This window comes from Punica granatum, chromosome 4 (genome assembly GCF_007655135.1).
Source record: "Punica granatum isolate Tunisia-2019 chromosome 4, ASM765513v2, whole genome shotgun sequence".
Lineage (NCBI taxonomy): Eukaryota > Viridiplantae > Streptophyta > Magnoliopsida > Myrtales > Lythraceae > Punica > Punica granatum.
The window spans coordinates 18,291,294-18,308,473 of NC_045130.1; the positions used below are offsets into that span (position 1 = coordinate 18,291,294).

Sequence of the window (17,180 nt, forward strand, 5' to 3'; positions counted from 1 at the left end):
GCCGGTCACCTCTAGGAAATTTAGCAAGTAACTTATTTTATTCTGAAGTTGAAGTGTCCCGCTGGAATAAAACAGTTCTCTGTCTTTACAACCACAAGAAGACAAAATTAGCATCGTAAATCTAATATGCCCAATATATATAATATGTATCATAATTGTATAAGCTCCCAGATCATGCAGAGCAATCTTAATACTGATGATCTGATTCATTTAAATAAATGATAATACTAATAATTATAATGATCAGAAACGAATTGTATTCTCATTATATATTATCTCTTCCATATTCTCTCTCTCTGTATATATGTATATATATAATATCATAATTGTATTATTTCCCTGATAAGATACATCAACGGTCACACGGATAATTAGATTCATATAATTAAAAAAATTAATATTTCACTGAAAAAATTCATAATAGTCAGACACGAATCATATTCTCATTAATGTCACTGCCATATTCCATATTTATATATGATATATTACATTGCATTATTACTTAAGTGAAAGTTTCATCTTGTAACTACCACTGAATTTATGGAATATGATTGAAATTTACTTAAATACTGTATGATTTAAGATAAAAGAGTGGTATTTTGTAGAAGAATATTGTTGATTATATTTAATATTATTCTCACATTTTTTTCTTCCCACATGTTAATCTCCTATTATCTTAGTCCCTCCTCTCAACCTCCCAATTCCACGTTATATCACATTCTTTTTTCAAATTCTATATCCAATCTTGCTTTTTATTTTTCTTTTCTTTAGTTTTTTTTTCTTGCTATTCCAAATTAACCCATCTATGACCATATTGAAAAAAATCATTAGAGTTAGAGCGCAATACGCGCGGATACGCATGGGAAAATTACTAGTATAACAAAATTTTATAAATTCTTTGATTACGCATTGACAATCTTAATTTACAGGGATGATCTGATTCATTTTAATAATAATAATAATAATAATACATTAATCATATTCTCATTATTTATTATCTCTTCCGCACACGTACGGCATTACTACATATATATTCAGCAAATCACATTTGTTCGATTGTTTATGCTGATTTTAATAATACACTAATCATATTCTCATTATTAATTATCTCTTCTCTTTATGCTGATTTTACTACGTATCTTAAAAATTTAAACATATCACATTTGTTCGATTGTTTTTCTTCTCTTTTGAGCAAAAATAAGTACTAGTAAAGCTGTTGTCGCTATTTTGTCATTTGTCATGAACGATTCCAGATCTCAGTGTCATAAACTTCCACAATGGACTCTACGTACTAAGCTCCAAAATTAATCAGTGAGTGGTTCATAAAATAAGTAATAGTGCACGTATATATGTGACATTTGACAACCACCTAATAATTTCACTGGTTAAAAATCATGTCTATGCAGTACTAGACTAGACTGTTTAAATACGCTAAGAAGATTATTAGGGAAAAAAAAAGTCAGGGAAAATTTTACTGCCGCCAAGAACAGTGTGGCCTCCAGTAAATTATGAAACCGACCTTTTGTTCTGTGAGCTCCTTAAAGAAGAAATTGTTCAGTTTTTTTTTTTTGCTAACATGAGGTTCTAGGCTTCGTCCGACTAATTTCCAGGGTTCCGTGAACCCGGCGAAATACGGAGCGGGTAATCACGCCAAAGGCGCTCCGGTGGCCCCAAGGATTTTCGAAACCGGGATCGAGTGGATACTTTAGCTCCTCCTTAATCAGTAGGTCAAACCTCTTGAGGTTAAATTGTTCGGTTGAAAGAGGCAGGACTAGTCCCACAAAGGCGTTAAATAAGCTTCCGAAATGAGAACAACAGTAAAAATCTAAGACATAATTGTCGACAGGTGGATTCGACTCAAATTTAAATTATTTAGGGTCAGTGCATACTGAAAAAAAAAACAATAATGAGATAAAATTTGTCATATTTCTTTTTCTTTTTCTTTTCTTTTCTTTTAAATTTAGTGGTGAGAAAATCCCTTTACAAGCATTCAATTTTGTAATTAATTAAATATTAGTGCTCTATTTCGTGCGTTGCATGAATTATTTTTCATATATATATATATATTATGATGTTATTTTAACTAATCACATTTATAAAGATCAATTTTCTTATCTAGAACAACGATATTTTGGAATTTTTACCTAAAATGGCCCATGGTTTACGCGTTTTATCAAATTTATCAAATTTTTTTTTTGTCAGCTATATCCCATGGTTTACATTTTACTTCAAATCTATCCCGCCATTATCTTTTTCGTCGACATCCAACGGCCGTGCTGACGTGGCGCCCACGTGGCAAGTATGGCCTACTATCGCTCCACATGCCACGTCAGCACGGCCGTTGGATGTCGACGGAAAAGATAACCGCGGGATAGATTTGATACAAAAAGTAAACCATGTGATATATCTAACAAAAAGAAAAAAAAACATAGGATAGATTTGAAAAACGGGTAAACCATGGGCCATTTTAGATAAAAATCCATAATATTTTCCATTATTAAATGTAATTCGAAACAATAATTTTCAATAAAGTAGAGTACCTTTTTGTGTAAGAATCCGAGGAATTTTTAATTACAAATATTTTGATTATATATGTCTTTCTAATTGTATTTGAGCATTTATATGATAAAATTTAATAAGCTATATATTATTATTTTAATATGCTAGCATGCTCATCAATTTTGCATATGAAATGCAAATATTATACTAATAAATTAAAAATGTCCAATACCATTCTATTCAAAAATTTAATTTCTTAGTATTATATATATTTTTGTAAACTTTTAAAATTTTCATCAACTTTAGCGATTCATTTTTGTTTACTTTTGATTAAAAATTGCATTGTATTTTTTTAGCATTTCAATGTTTTCAAATTATATTATTTTTAACAATTTTTAAAATAGTGTTTATCTTTCCACACATTTTCAAGTGCATTAACTGAAACGCATTTATTACATTTCAAATTAATTTTACTATATATATAGATATATTTTATATTAAAATGTTTTTAAAAGATTATTATTAGGTAATTGATTTTTTTGATAAATTCGTATTATAGTAGTTTCAATTGAAAAAATATATATGTAATTTAAGATCATAAAAATAAAAAGTAATTATGGGAAAAATTACTTTTGGTGTTTTTTAATCAAATACTTCACCTAATAAATGCACAATATTTTCAACTGAAAGTCAAATATGTTTGTTCTGCATAACTAATTATAAAAGTTAATTTATTTTAGTAGATTAATAATTATCATAATAAATTAATAATTAATAGATATATAAAATAAACTTTTCTAAAGTGAACCTTTTTTCATTAATGTTACAATACAAAAATATTTATAAATATGTAATTTCTAGAAATCTTGGAGATATCTACCGGATATTATAATGAAAAATTACAATCAATAATCAAATAGACTCTTATATGTCGATATTTCTATTGGAAAATTATTAACGTTATGAATTTTTTACAATGATGAAAACTAAATCAAATAAATTATAATACGTACAAATTTCTTAATTATTTGTATTATAGATGAAAAATTATATATATACTTAAATTGCTATCATATTAATAATAGTAAAATACCTTCATGCAACATCTCTTTAAAGTATTTTAGAGGTAAACTTCCATTATAAAAGCTTATTTCACATGTGTTTTACATGAATCACTTTCTAAATTCTAAAATTGGAATTAGTTCAGTTGTTTATATGATATGTTTCATTAATTATTCAAAAAAAATAGAAATTGAATTATGTTATAGAAAATAAAATTACTTCTTTATATTGATTCATTTATTGTATAATTAATGTACAAATTTTCCTTTGCATTATCATCTAGAGTTATGTCCGATGCGTTGCATGGGTTTGTTGTCATGTCTATTATCTTTTCTATACACACTTTCAAAGATAACTTTCTTAAGTCCAAATTTGAAGCAGTAATTAATAAAGTATCTCAAGTGTAATCTAGTAATTAATTATCTTTTTAATATTTATTTTTTTATATAAATATATGTAATTATTAATTCACTCGGTTCTAATATGATCATCCAATATCATTAATAAACTTAAAAGTGTCCATTACATTTTTTTCATATATTTCATTTTCTAATATTGTATGCTTTCATGGTAAAAAATTTTAATTCCCATAATTCTAATTGTTTATGGTTACTTACTTTTGATTAAAAAGATAGTGTATCTCTTATTAGTATTTCATTATTTTCTAGTTGTATTTTATATTATATTACATTTATAATTTTGAAAATAGAACTTACTCTCTCTTTTTTTTTTAAATAATTTTCACTTGCATTAATTGAATGCACTTATTGCTTGCAAGTCAATTTTACTATATGTATAGATTATGGATAAAAAAAGTAGGAGAATTCCCCTCAAGCTCTTACCAAAGCACTAGATGTAAGTTCGTAGAATTATTTAAATTATATAATTTTTTAATTATTTTTTAGGAATCATTTGTATTTTTCCTAAATCGAGAAAAATTTTCATTTTAGAATTTTTAACGTTATTTTCGATTTTTCATATAATGTTAAATATCATATTTTTTATAATAAATTTTAATTTATTAAGAGAATTTTTAATTTGTCAAAAATAATCTTTAATTATATATCCCATATACAATTGGTTTTTATATATTATAATTGGTTTGCTAATAAAATGAACATTGGTGTATGTTCTGCAAGATATCATATTGGATGAGATCGATTTAATTATTTGACTATCGAATATATAATGTTGTCACCATACAAAATCCAGCACATTTTCATAAATCATATTTTACACCGATACTTAGCAGATGCAACAAAATTTTCCTAGACCAGAACGTTGAGAATTCTGCAATTATAAGTTGTGAAAGTAAAGAGTAGATGCATTTTAAGAAGCAAATGTTCTCAAAATATGCAATTTGAGTGACTCTACACAATTAGCAAATTAGCTGTATAATCTTGTCCCTGCAATTATATTAACTAGAAAAGGTCAATTTTGATCGCTTCACATGATCCAGCTCTGTTTCCTATTTCGTCAGGTTCCCTTCTGATGATGTTCATCAACAAACGGATACTAGGGTGGCTTGAGGGTCGATTCAAAAACAATGTTGCAGAAGATTAGGGGAAGCAGGAAAGAAGTGCCCAGCGGAAAGCAAACATTTTCCCACTTTACATTATATATTTATTTTTCATAAATTAAATGTACGGTTATAGATGATAAGGCGTATTATCGTACAACTTACCGAAATAATACAATTCTGTTGTAAAGAAGATAGTGAACAACAATACCGATGAAAGACAGTCTCTTCTTTTGTTTTAAGGTTTGGAGGGAAATATTGGGGAAGGGGCAAGACGTCGTCCTTGTCCTTCCTGCTAGCGTCTCCCCACACCATTCTGACCATAGACTTCCTTATAATTAACCAGGCTGGTGCAGTAAAACTGAACAACAACCTAGCGTTTATGTATATAATTTGATACCCGTCGTATGGCTAAAATCAATCCATAGATCGAATTCCATATAGTACAATTAATTTTGTACCCCGTGATATGAGAGGACTGGTGGGTATTTATTACCTGTTTTGATTTCTTGCCTGATTAAGATTCCAATAATAATAACAAAACAAATACTGCAAAATTTTAACGTTTTCTCCGCAGGTCGATATATTAAACCCTGAAAAGGACAACAAATGCCTAACAAGTTCATATAAAGTGCCAAAGGGTCCGATCGTCCTTCTCAATCTCAATAAATTCATCATCACGTGGCTCTCTCTCTCTCTCTCTCTCTCTCTTACATATTTCATACAATTAGAGTATATATTATATAAGCATATTTCCATAATATATATATATATATTTATATATAATATTTTCAAAGAGATGTAGTACAGTGGCACATATTTTTGCTTGATAACCAAGAGGTTCTGGATTCGATACTTATTGTGAGACTACTTGTGCTCCTTTATTAGCTGTTTAAATTTCTATTTCATATTAGGCCATGAACATCCTTTTAACCGAATATATATATATATATATATATGTATATATATAACATAAACAAATGTGTATATTATATATGCATAAAGATGCAATATAAGGAGCAAGTCCATTAAATCCTAGCCCCCATCTTTTTGCGACCTCTTCGGTATTCTCTCTAACGTTTCGTTTCCTCTCCCTCTGTCTCTCTCTCTTTCTCTCCCCCCTCAACCTCTTCGTCATAAGGTCCCCAGCACTTAGCTAAGCAGCTTCCCCAAAATTCGTTGGATAGACTACTCAATATATAGCCCTCAACCTTGCGTTTTACACTTCTTGTGAGGCCCTTACTTCCCGGGGCTGATTCATCAATGATATCCCCGAAAAAGGTACTAGTCTGAGAAATAAACCCAGGAGGGAGCGAGAGGGTCATAGTTAACATATGCATACTTTCATCTAGTGCCCAGTGGAAGGAAGCGCGCTTGCTCAAGGGATGTTCGGTCTAAGCAGTAAGCTCTCTCTCTTCTCTTTCTGCCTCTATCTCTCTCCACTTATACGTAGTTCGAAATGTGCACTTGCTAACTCTTGCAACGCTAGTGTTTTCGGCCGGGAGACTTTGTGGTCGTATCACGCGTTCTTCTAAAAGCTCTAAGATCAGTAGAGATGTATATGTCGATCTCCTACATACCATATTTATAACCCTTACATGCCAAATATGACTTACGAAATCAAGCGGCGGAACCATGGACGAAAATCATAAAAGTTTTTACTGAATAACAATCATGAAACTTAATTTCCAATAGTGGAATGGACAATCTGTTCCGAATAAGAAAACCACTGTCCCAGTACATACCTAAGTATTAAAAAAGGCCAATGATTAGATATGGAATTATAGTTAAGATTGATAATCAAAGTGTCGTAGGTTACCTGGAGCGCATGGGCGAAAATCATGTTAAGTATTTCCTTATTTTCCAAGAAAAGGAGAATATCATATCTTTGCATTCTCAGCTGGAGATGCAGAAAAGAGGTGAATGTCACAGATGTTTCTTGGTAACTCCTACAGTCAACCATAAAATAATAGCTAACTTAGTGCCATAATACTATTTTGTCCGTTTGTCTGGTGTTTACTCATTTTATGATTTTTGAAAAAAGTGGGTGCAGTGGCTTAATCCTTTTTAGAGCCAACATGTTCCGCGTTGATTTTCGTTAATCGCCTTCATGTCTGTTTATTTAATCTTTTATCTTCTTTTCTGAGTAGACGAAACTCTCTTGAATCGGGAAAAAAAATTATATTTTCTAATTATTGCTCTTATAAAAAATTCAGAAAAAACAAATATGGATTGGAATTTTTAATTTTCAAATGGTTGCATTAGAAAATTTTTCTATTTTTAATTTTTTTAAAAAAGAAAAAAAAAATTAATGAAACAGTTAATAAAATGAGTAAAAAAAATGTAATTATAATAATGCCATTAATTATTTATATAATTTAAATACTGTGTGGGATTTTCATTAACACCCAAAGTGGGTGCAATGTTTTTCAATTGAATGTCTCTATGGATGTGAGTGTCTTGCTTTTTGACGTGGCGCCCAAGTTAGGCTCTCCCTTTGGGCTTGCCCTAAAAGGAGCAAATTACATAGACCAATTGGAGAGTGTCAAGTCACTATATGTAAGTGATTGTTGGTGACATTACTTGGAAAATAATAAGAGATTTATTATTCTATGAGATGAATTTATTATTTTTTAAGACTGTACTCTAGTATCCAGAAATTCAACAAGCCCCATCTAATTCAATTAGAGTTAGATCGGCCCATTAAGAATGAATTTTAATATTCTGAATACAACAAACTTTTCTTAAATAGCAAGTTCCTTTACCAAATAATAAGAGATTTATTATTTTTTGGAGCGTTCTTAAAATAGCTCTTTTAAGCAGTGTTAACAGATTGGACCGAACAACAAACTGATGGAGGTATGGGTTCATAAGGTCACGAGTCCAACCGGCTAGATTCGATTGAACAAACATCATGTTTAATTAAAATTATATAAATACTTATATTATTATAAAAATAAGTTAATTAACAAAAAAAAACCATTTAGTTGGAATACAAGTACAAGTATAATTAATAATAGAAAATATCAAGATACTCTGAAGACACGTTAATATTAAAAATGGTGAACTTAGAAATTGATCAAATTAGCATGTGAACAAATAGCAAATAAGGCATTGCTGCATAACTGGTTTAGGTGTGTGTTTATATGCTGCTTGAATTTGAGGTCACAAGTTCGTCCATCCTCGCCCATTAATTTTCCCCGTCCAATTTACAAAAGAAGAACCGACAGAACCTGTCGACGTCACAGTTTCAAGTCCATTTTCATCCATTAGTAATTTTCAGTTCAAGTCCATCCTTATCCATTAATTTTCCCCGTCCAATTTACAAAAAGAAGAACCGATCGACTGAACCAGCCGTTTCAGTTGAAAACCGCCAGTTTTAACAAAAATTTGTCTGGTCTAATAATGGGTTCATGCTTTTACTGCTGGTTTGAATTGCAAGTTATGAATGATTATTTATATTATAACCTTTCATAACCCCATAACCTGCAATCCAAACGAATTAGTAACGGTGCTCTGAATGGCAGGCACACTCTAGAAGAATAAAAAATATGATGGACAATAAACGTACGTACATAATTGTGGTATAAATAGGAACTACATTTTATGTGAGCGGACTTTACTAATGACGTAACACTAAAAACACCTTGTGATCAAGAAATAGTCTAAGCTATTAAGTGGGACATCTCGTAGTTTTCCCGAGAGAGGAACATATATGTAAGGGATAGATATTTTTAGGGAGTGCTTGCCTGTTTGACCCACCCATGTGGATAAATATCTAGATCTAGATAGAACTATCAATCAGGGGATCCGAAACAATTAGCTTGAACCGAACGAATGTCATATTCAAATTGCTCAATCTGCCGTTAAACAGCTATGCAATGATCCTACCACGAACAACTGCTAACATTACAAACCAAAAGGCCCTGACCGCAATCTGTACCTATCCACTGTAACAAGAATCACTCAAAATCAAACCGACACAGCTAATTTCATAAGATTAAACGAGAACCCGAATCCAGGGACAGCAATGGATATAGCAAACAGATCGGGGGAAACTAAATTCCCCATGTGGGGCTCAATGAGGGAGCATTTATTGGCTGCACCAGTCGTCCCTTGATCCATCAAGTTCTTCAAAACTGTAGCTTCCAAATAGACCATAAACGCATCAAACCCTGCAATGAAAGGAAAATTATTAAGAAGAAAAACGAAATAAAGGGGAGGAAAAAAAACATAAACGAAGTTAAGATGAATCCAAAGAATGATAAGACATTAACAGATGACAAATCCTAAACAGAGTAGACAGGAAGATCATGGAAACAACCAACAAGTAAATTCCCCTTACAATCTTGGATTGGCAAGGTTTCTATGTCGTCATCCCTTATAAAGCTGAACAGTAACAACACAGCAAGAGGACAGAGGCATTGGGAATAAACGTCTTCTCAATGATAGCTCCCGGACGCATTTTCATTTCTAACCGATGAATTATTCGGAACTGTATTCAGAGAACCATAACTATTGGTCTCAGACTCACATTTCATATATTTATACCATGCATGAAGTAGGAAGCATCATAACGTCGAACGGCTTTCAGAATCCAGAGTGATATATGCCACGTATATCATACAGGATGTGACAGAAGTTGAGGATACCTTTAATATCTGCCGAGAATATGTTCCTAACAAGTTCTGAATCTCAAAACAGATATGCAGATTCTTCAGGAGGTTCGAGCACCATGGGCTCTGCAGCTAAACTCGTTCTGCTTGAGGGAGAAAATCAGCATCGGCATACAGCTTTGTTTCCTTGGGATTCTCCTACTTCGCTTTGCACCAAAGCTCCTGAGCTTTCTGCGCAAATGGAGATCAAAAACATCAGACCAAGAAGAGTCGGAAGAATACAAGTACCACTCACTAATAAAATTCGGCATGTCATACAAGTCCGGTGTTATTTGCTCTACCTTGGTGTTGGGAACTCACTTACTCATGCTGTTGATGTTGCTAAACGGAAACAATACCCAGTGCCACTCTGCTCTTCAAGCTTTCTCTTCCGAGGTAATGCAGGTAGTTTCATGTGTCATAGCACTCTTTGCCTTGTACAAGGTACCAAAGAAGAAGCAAATGAAGTTCCCAGGGATGTTAAGGGCCTGGTGGGTATGCAGCTTCTTACTAGCTGCTGTTTCCATGGCTCTCGATACCTACTACAAAATTATGGCCCATGAAAGCTTTAAGATGAGGGATTTGGCTAATTTCCTTGGCCTCCTGGAATCAACCTTGCTGTTTAGCATCTCAATTTATGGGAAAGCTGGCATGCCCTCATTGGAATTAAATGGCGTCACTGAACCACTTCTTGGAGAAAAAGTCGACAGGTATTCCAAGAGGGAATCATATTATGGAAAAGCCACGCTCATCCAGCTCGTTACCTTTTCCTGGCTCAACCCACTGTTCGCTGTAGGGATCAAGAAACCCATTGAGCAGGATGAAATACCAAATGTGGATACCAAGGACTCGGCAACATTTAATTCTCAGTCATTCATCGATTGCATTAAGTGTGTCAAGGAAAGAGACAGGACCAGAAACCCATCTATCTACAAAGCAATCTTTCTGTTCATCAGGAAGAAAGCAACAATCAACGCATCATTTGCAATTGTAAGTGCTGTAGCATCGTACGCAGGCCCATACCTGATCGATGATTTTGTCAACTTCTTGACGGACAAGAGTAACCGAAGCCTCAAGGATGGCTATCTCCTGGCACTGGGGTTTCTAGGAGCCAAAATGGTTGAGACGATAGCACAGAGGCAATGGATATTTGGGGCTCGCCAACTCGGGCTTCGTGTCAGAGCTTCCCTCATATCAAGTATATACAAGAAGGGGCTGGTTCTGTCGAGCCAATCAAGACAGAGCCACACGAGCGGAGAGATCATCAACTACATGAGCGTAGATATACAGAGGATCACAGACCTCATCTGGTACCTAAACATAATATGGATGTTGCCCATACAAATTTCCTTAGCCATCTACATTCTGCATACAAACTTGGGCGTAGGGTCATTCGCTGCTTTAGCTGCAACATTAGCTGTGATGGCCTGCAACATACCCATTACGAGAATCCAGAAAAGATACCAGACCAAAATAATGGAAGCGAAAGACAGCAGGATGAAGTCCACCTCTGAAATTCTTCGAAACATGAAGACGATAAAGCTCCAAGCATGGGACAATCAGTTTCTTCACAGGCTGGCGAGCTTGCGGAAGATAGAGTCTGATTGGATATGGAAGTCCATGAAGCTCTCTTCTCTTACAGCTTTCATCTTCTGGGGCTCGCCTACTTTTATCTCCATTGTGACTTTCATAGCATGCATGATGTTGGGGGTTCAACTCACAGCTGGGAGAGTCTTAGCTGCATTAGCTACCTTCCGTATGTTACAAGACCCAATATTTAGTCTGCCGGATCTGCTCAATGTCATTGCACAAGGCAAGGTTTCAGCAGACAGGATAGCTTCCTACCTTCAAGAAGACGAAATTCAGCAGGATGCAATCGAGTATGTCCCAAAAACACAAGCCTCATTTGATGTTGAAATCAGCGACGGGAAATTCAGCTGGGATTCAGAGTCCTCTCGCCCCACTCTCGATAATATACAGTTAGTGGTCAAAAAGGGAACGAAGGTGGCGATATGTGGGACCGTTGGATCAGGGAAATCGAGTCTGCTCTCGGGCATTCTTGGAGAAATACGGAAACTATCAGGTGATGTGAAGATCAGTGGCACAAAAGCTTATGTTCCTCAGTCACCCTGGATACTTTCCGGGAATATCAGGGATAACATACTATTCGGGAACCAGTATGATTCCGACAAGTATGATAGGACGGTCAAAGCTTGCGCCTTGATTAAGGATTTCGAGCTGTTCTCAGCTGGTGATTTAACGGAGATTGGAGAAAGAGGGATAAACATGAGTGGAGGACAGAAGCAGAGGATACAGATAGCTCGCGCGGTTTACCAGGACGCAGATATTTATCTGCTCGATGATCCTTTCAGTGCAGTTGATGCCCACACAGGAACTCAACTCTTCAAGGTATGAGCATTTGCCCTTCTCCTGATAAGATAATTTTTATGACAACGGACTCCAAGTCGAATCAAACCGTAAATGTTCTCTTTCCTAGGACTGTCTGATGGGAATGCTCAAAGACAAGACTGTTATATTCGTCACTCACCAAGTAGAATTTCTTCCTGCAGCAGACCTTATTCTGGTAAATCCCGCCTCAAAGCAACTTCTCTGCTTCCCTTTCTATAGCAAAACTTCACTAACCTCGTCCCCTTATGTACCAAATGCTTCATGAGGTAACTGGAATATCTTGTGGTGATTCCGCATATGCATAGGTAATGCGTGATGGAAGGATTGCACAAGCTGGAACTTTTGAAGAGCTCATGAAACAAAACACTGGATTTGAAGTGCTAGTGGGTGCTCATAACCATGCCTTGGAGTCGATTCTCACCATTGAAAACTCAAACAGACCATCTGATGAGCTGCAACCTGATGGTGAGTCCAATGAAGAACTCACTTCAAATGCCGAACTGGCGTACACGAGACAAGACTCAGAGCATAGTCTCTTTGAAGATAACTCTGAGCAAAAGGGAAAGCTGGTGCAAGATGAGGAGAGAGAGAAGGGAGGAATTGGGAAAGAAATATACTGGTCTTATATCACCATGGTTAAACGTGGCGCATTTGTTCCATTCATAATCCTCGCCCAATCATCGTTCCAGATGTTACAGATTGCAAGTAACTACTGGATGGCATGGACTTCTCCTCCCACTAGTGAAGCAGAACCGAGACTAGGCATGAAATTCGTGTTGTCTGTTTACGTACTTCTCTCTGTTGGAAGTTCATTATGTGTGCTGCTTCGAGCAATACTAAATGCGATAGCCGGACTCTGGACATCTCAGATGCTCTTCACTAATATGCTTCAGAGTGTGATGCGTGCCCCAATGTCATTTTTCGATTCAACCCCCACAGGGAGGATCTTAAACAGGGTAAGTACCATGTGGTGATGATGATTCATTACCAGAGAACTTCATAAAGTTAGGTACCCAAACCATGTATTACTTTGCTTATGATCCTTGAATCTTTGTATGCACATATAGTTCTTTGATACAATTTAAGCAACATAATGATGCAGTAAAGATTGTTACTTCTCTTGAATGGGAAGTACGAGTTGCTTAAATTGACATTAGCAAACACAGGTGTCGATAAATTCAGTTGCATAACAATCTCAAGCTATACCATATGCAGGCATCTACAGATCAAAGTGTGCTAGACCTGGAAATACCTGGCAAATTAGGATGGTGCGCATTCTCCATAATACAGCTTCTGGGGACCATTGCAGTAATGTCACAAGTAGCATGGGAAGTGTTTGTGATCTTCATTCCAGTCACAGCAATATGCATATGGTACCAGGTAAGCCACTAACTCGCCCATCAGAATGGGAAAATGATAAGTCCTATATATAGTTTCACTGGTAATCATTAGACGTGAAGTTTAAAATATGTCTGAATGAGGTTTTCGATTAGAAAAAGATTAGTAAAATTCTAAAAAGTTTAATGAAGTTTGTTTCAAAGAAACAAAAATATCACGAGTCATTAGTAGAAAGCTCTCCGAGTGACATGTTGGCCTCGCTCTCACTGCACGAACCTCAAGAGGACTTTCACTGTGGTTGTTCCAGAGATACTACATACCAACAGCAAGAGAGCTGGCACGTCTATCAGGGATTCAGAGAGCTCCTATTCTCCATCACTTCGCAGAATCACTGGCAGGAGCTGCAACAATCCGTGCTTTTGGTCAAGGAGAACGTTTTAGCAATGGGAACCTTGGACTTATCGACAACCATTCAAGACCATGGTTTCATAATGCATCAGCAATGGAATGGCTATCCTTCCGACTCAATCTTCTGTCAAATTTTGTGTTTGCCTTCTCATTGGTTGTACTTGTAACCCTTCCTGAAGGAATCATCAATCCAAGTAAGTACCAGATCACGGATTCTCTATTCTTATCATCATGACAGGAAATATTCGATATGTTCATTTCCTACATTTTGCTTAAGGCATGCATCTTCCGAGAGGGCTGACTGAAGATCTAAACTTGATCTGCTACAAGATGATCTGCCTAATCATTTTACTGGCGTAACTTCTACTTGTTGCCCAACCAGATGAACTACCGTGAACATTGAAAAAGAGCTTTCTTTCATCTCACAGGTCTTGCAGGGCTGGCAGTCACATATGGCATAAACTTGAACGTTCTGCAAGCTTCAGTTATATGGAACATGTGCAATGCAGAGAACAAAATGATCTCGGTAGAGAGAATACTCCAGTACTCAAAGCTAAAAAGTGAAGCGGCTCTCTTGATAGAAGATAGCAGGCCAACAAGCAACTGGCCAGAATACGGAACAATAAGCTTCAAAAATTTGCAGGTACTCAAAAAGTATCTACAATCGGAACAACAGGGATTATACGTAATTTATTTACCCAGTGATGATCCTTAATGGTGATATAAGATTGATTTGTATTCGTGGTGCACAATCGATCTAAAGCTCCTTTTGGTAATGCTCTAACTCAAAATATTAACCTGCTGGGCTTGCAGATTCGTTATGCAGAACACCTCCCATCTGTTCTCAAGAACATAGACTGCACATTCCCAGGAAAGCGAAAAATTGGTGTTGTGGGAAGGACAGGAAGTGGCAAATCAACTCTTATACAAGCCCTTTTCAGAATCATTGAACCTAGACAAGGAAGCATCGTAATTGATGGTGTGGACATATGTAAAATAGGCCTCCATGATCTTAGGTCAAGGCTTAGCATCATACCGCAGGACCCCACGATGTTTGAAGGAACTGTTAGAGGGAACCTCGACCCCCTGCAGCAATACTCTGATCATGATGTATGGGAGGTAATGATTTTTCTCTATAACATAAGTGAGGTTGCTGTTGTAAAGGATCACGTAATTTTTCACTCTTTTCTGGCTTACCATAGATCTCAAATTTATGCATATGGAAGCTACAAATTTAGAACTCATTGTAAAAATATCCTCCAACTTTCCAGTCTTTAGATAAATGCCAACTCGGTGACCTGGTGAGGGCAAAGGAAGAAAAGCTGGATTCCACAGGTACATCTCTTGTGCTTCGACTGCGTTTTGCACATTTGTTATCGAAAACTCAGCACAACTTTTCCATAACAGTGGTTGAGAGTGGCGAAAATTGGAGTGTGGGACAAAGACAACTATTCTGTCTTGGACGAGCATTATTGAAGAAAAGCAGCATTCTAGTACTAGATGAAGCGACAGCATCGGTTGACTCCGCCACTGACGGGGTTATCCAAAAGATCATCAGTCAAGAATTCAAAGACCGAACTGTCGTGACAATAGCCCACAGGATACACACAGTCATAGACAGCAATCTTGTTCTGGTCCTCAGCGATGGTACGCAATCATCGTTGCAGTTGCTGATGCTTACATTTACATATCTGTTCCAGGTGATGTGCTGACCTTTCCACATGTTTCAACAGGGAGAGTAGCAGAATTCGACTCACCTTCGAAGCTACTCGAGAGGGAAGACTCGTTCTTTTCGAAGCTCATAAAGGAGTACTCCATGAGATCAAAGAGCTTCAGCAGCTTAGCAAATGAGGACAGCTAATGGAAGAGATCACCAATGTTGCGGTTGCCCGACACATTTGCTGTTCACCCTGAAGTCCGAACATAAGGCATAATACCTATCTATCAATGTGGGCTCATGGAATTTGATACCGACTACTAGCAGAGTGAGTACAAAGCGGAAAGCAGGAAACCATTCTTTCGCTCAAAACAAGCTCTCTTATTTCACCTCCATAATAAAATAACACCAGTATGAAATTAAAATCCAATTTTTGTAGCTTTTTGAATATAACGGATCTCTTACTATTTGGTATTGTATGAGAATGCTTCAAGTAGCTCAAATATGAATTGCAGCAAATGTTGTGTCGATTTTACGAAATATGACTTGCCAGAACAGCATTTACAACAAAACAAAACATCGACGGTTGGCCAATCATGTAATAGAAACATGAAGGATAACACAATCATCCAGTACATCGTTCAAAGATATCAATCAAGGTACATTAAAGTATAGACTGTGTTGCGTCTGATGTACGATTGTAGAAGACAATATGAACGAAAAAACAAAAGTGACACACGGAATTGATTATCCAGTTCGTCAGTAATTCTGACTACGTCTGGGGGCGCCGCCAAGCCAAGTATATCCACTATTTTTTTAGTTAGGGTTATAAGAGATATAAACAGCTGTTTTAAAGGGAACAAGCCCTAATTACATCCTCAATGGGCCGAATACAATATGGGCCGGGGGCTACGCCCCCGGGCCCCAAGCAGGGGGGCGCTGCCCCCCTGCAACCCCCAGCCAACTCACCGACGAGTTGGATCGCCGATCTTGATCCGGATTCACAGTACTTTAGCCTCCATAACTTAACAGACTGCTCAAGCATCCCAGTAGACTCATACCTTGAATTGAACCATAAAAATCGACCAAGGAGAAATACTCATATGGCATCCGGACTAAGGTTAGATGGGAGAAAAAAAGGAGCTTCCGCACTTGGAACTTGGTTGAATCATTCCAAAAGAAAGCTTGTTTCAATCTGATAAATTCAAAAAGCTACAAAATTTGGATTTTAATTCATACTGTTGTTATTCTATTATGGAGGTGAAATAAGAGAACTTGTTTCGAGCAAAAGAATGGTTTCCTGCTTTCCGCTTTGTACTCACTCCTCTAGTAGTCAGTATCAAATTCCACGAGCCCATATTGATAGATTGGTATTATGCCTTATGTTCGGACTTGAGGGCGAACAGCAAATGCGTCGGGCAATCACAACATCGGTGATCTCTTCCATTAGCTGTCCTGATTTGCTAAGCTGCTGAAGCTCTTTGATCTCATGGAGTACTTTATGAGCTTCGAGAAGAATGAGTCTTCCCTCTCGAGTAGCTTCGAAGGTGAGTCGAATTCTGTTACTCTCCCTGTTGAAACACGTGGACAGGTCAGCACATCACCTGGAACAGATATTTAAATGTAAGCATCA

General features: G+C 36.1%; 1 protein-coding gene across 1 annotated transcript; it reads left to right on the plus strand.

Annotated features, from left to right (window-relative positions):
- Nucleotides 1-6,100: 6,100 nt before the first annotated feature.
- LOC116205945 (putative ABC transporter C family member 15) lies at nucleotides 6,101-16,087 on the plus strand. Its single transcript, XM_031538646.1, has 11 exons — nucleotides 6,101-6,481; nucleotides 9,785-12,144; nucleotides 12,233-12,319; nucleotides 12,450-13,100; nucleotides 13,360-13,524; nucleotides 13,790-14,084; nucleotides 14,319-14,533; nucleotides 14,704-15,009; nucleotides 15,162-15,225; nucleotides 15,298-15,537; nucleotides 15,624-16,087. Exons 1-11 carry the CDS (start codon nucleotides 6,466-6,468, stop codon nucleotides 15,749-15,751), a joined length of 4,527 nt encoding a protein of 1,508 aa, XP_031394506.1. The 5' UTR covers nucleotides 6,101-6,465; the 3' UTR covers nucleotides 15,752-16,087.
- The last annotated feature ends 1,093 nt before the right edge of the window (nucleotides 16,088-17,180 follow it).

Bases quoted from the DNA above. Each gene is read 5' to 3' on its own strand.
- LOC116205945 (XM_031538646.1), top strand. The intron at 12,320-12,449 runs GTAAATCCCGCC...GCATATGCATAG, and splicing joins CTGCAGCAGACCTTATTCTG to GTAATGCGTGATGGAAGGAT. The intron at 15,226-15,297 runs GTACATCTCTTG...TTTCCATAACAG, and splicing joins AGAAAAGCTGGATTCCACAG to TGGTTGAGAGTGGCGAAAAT.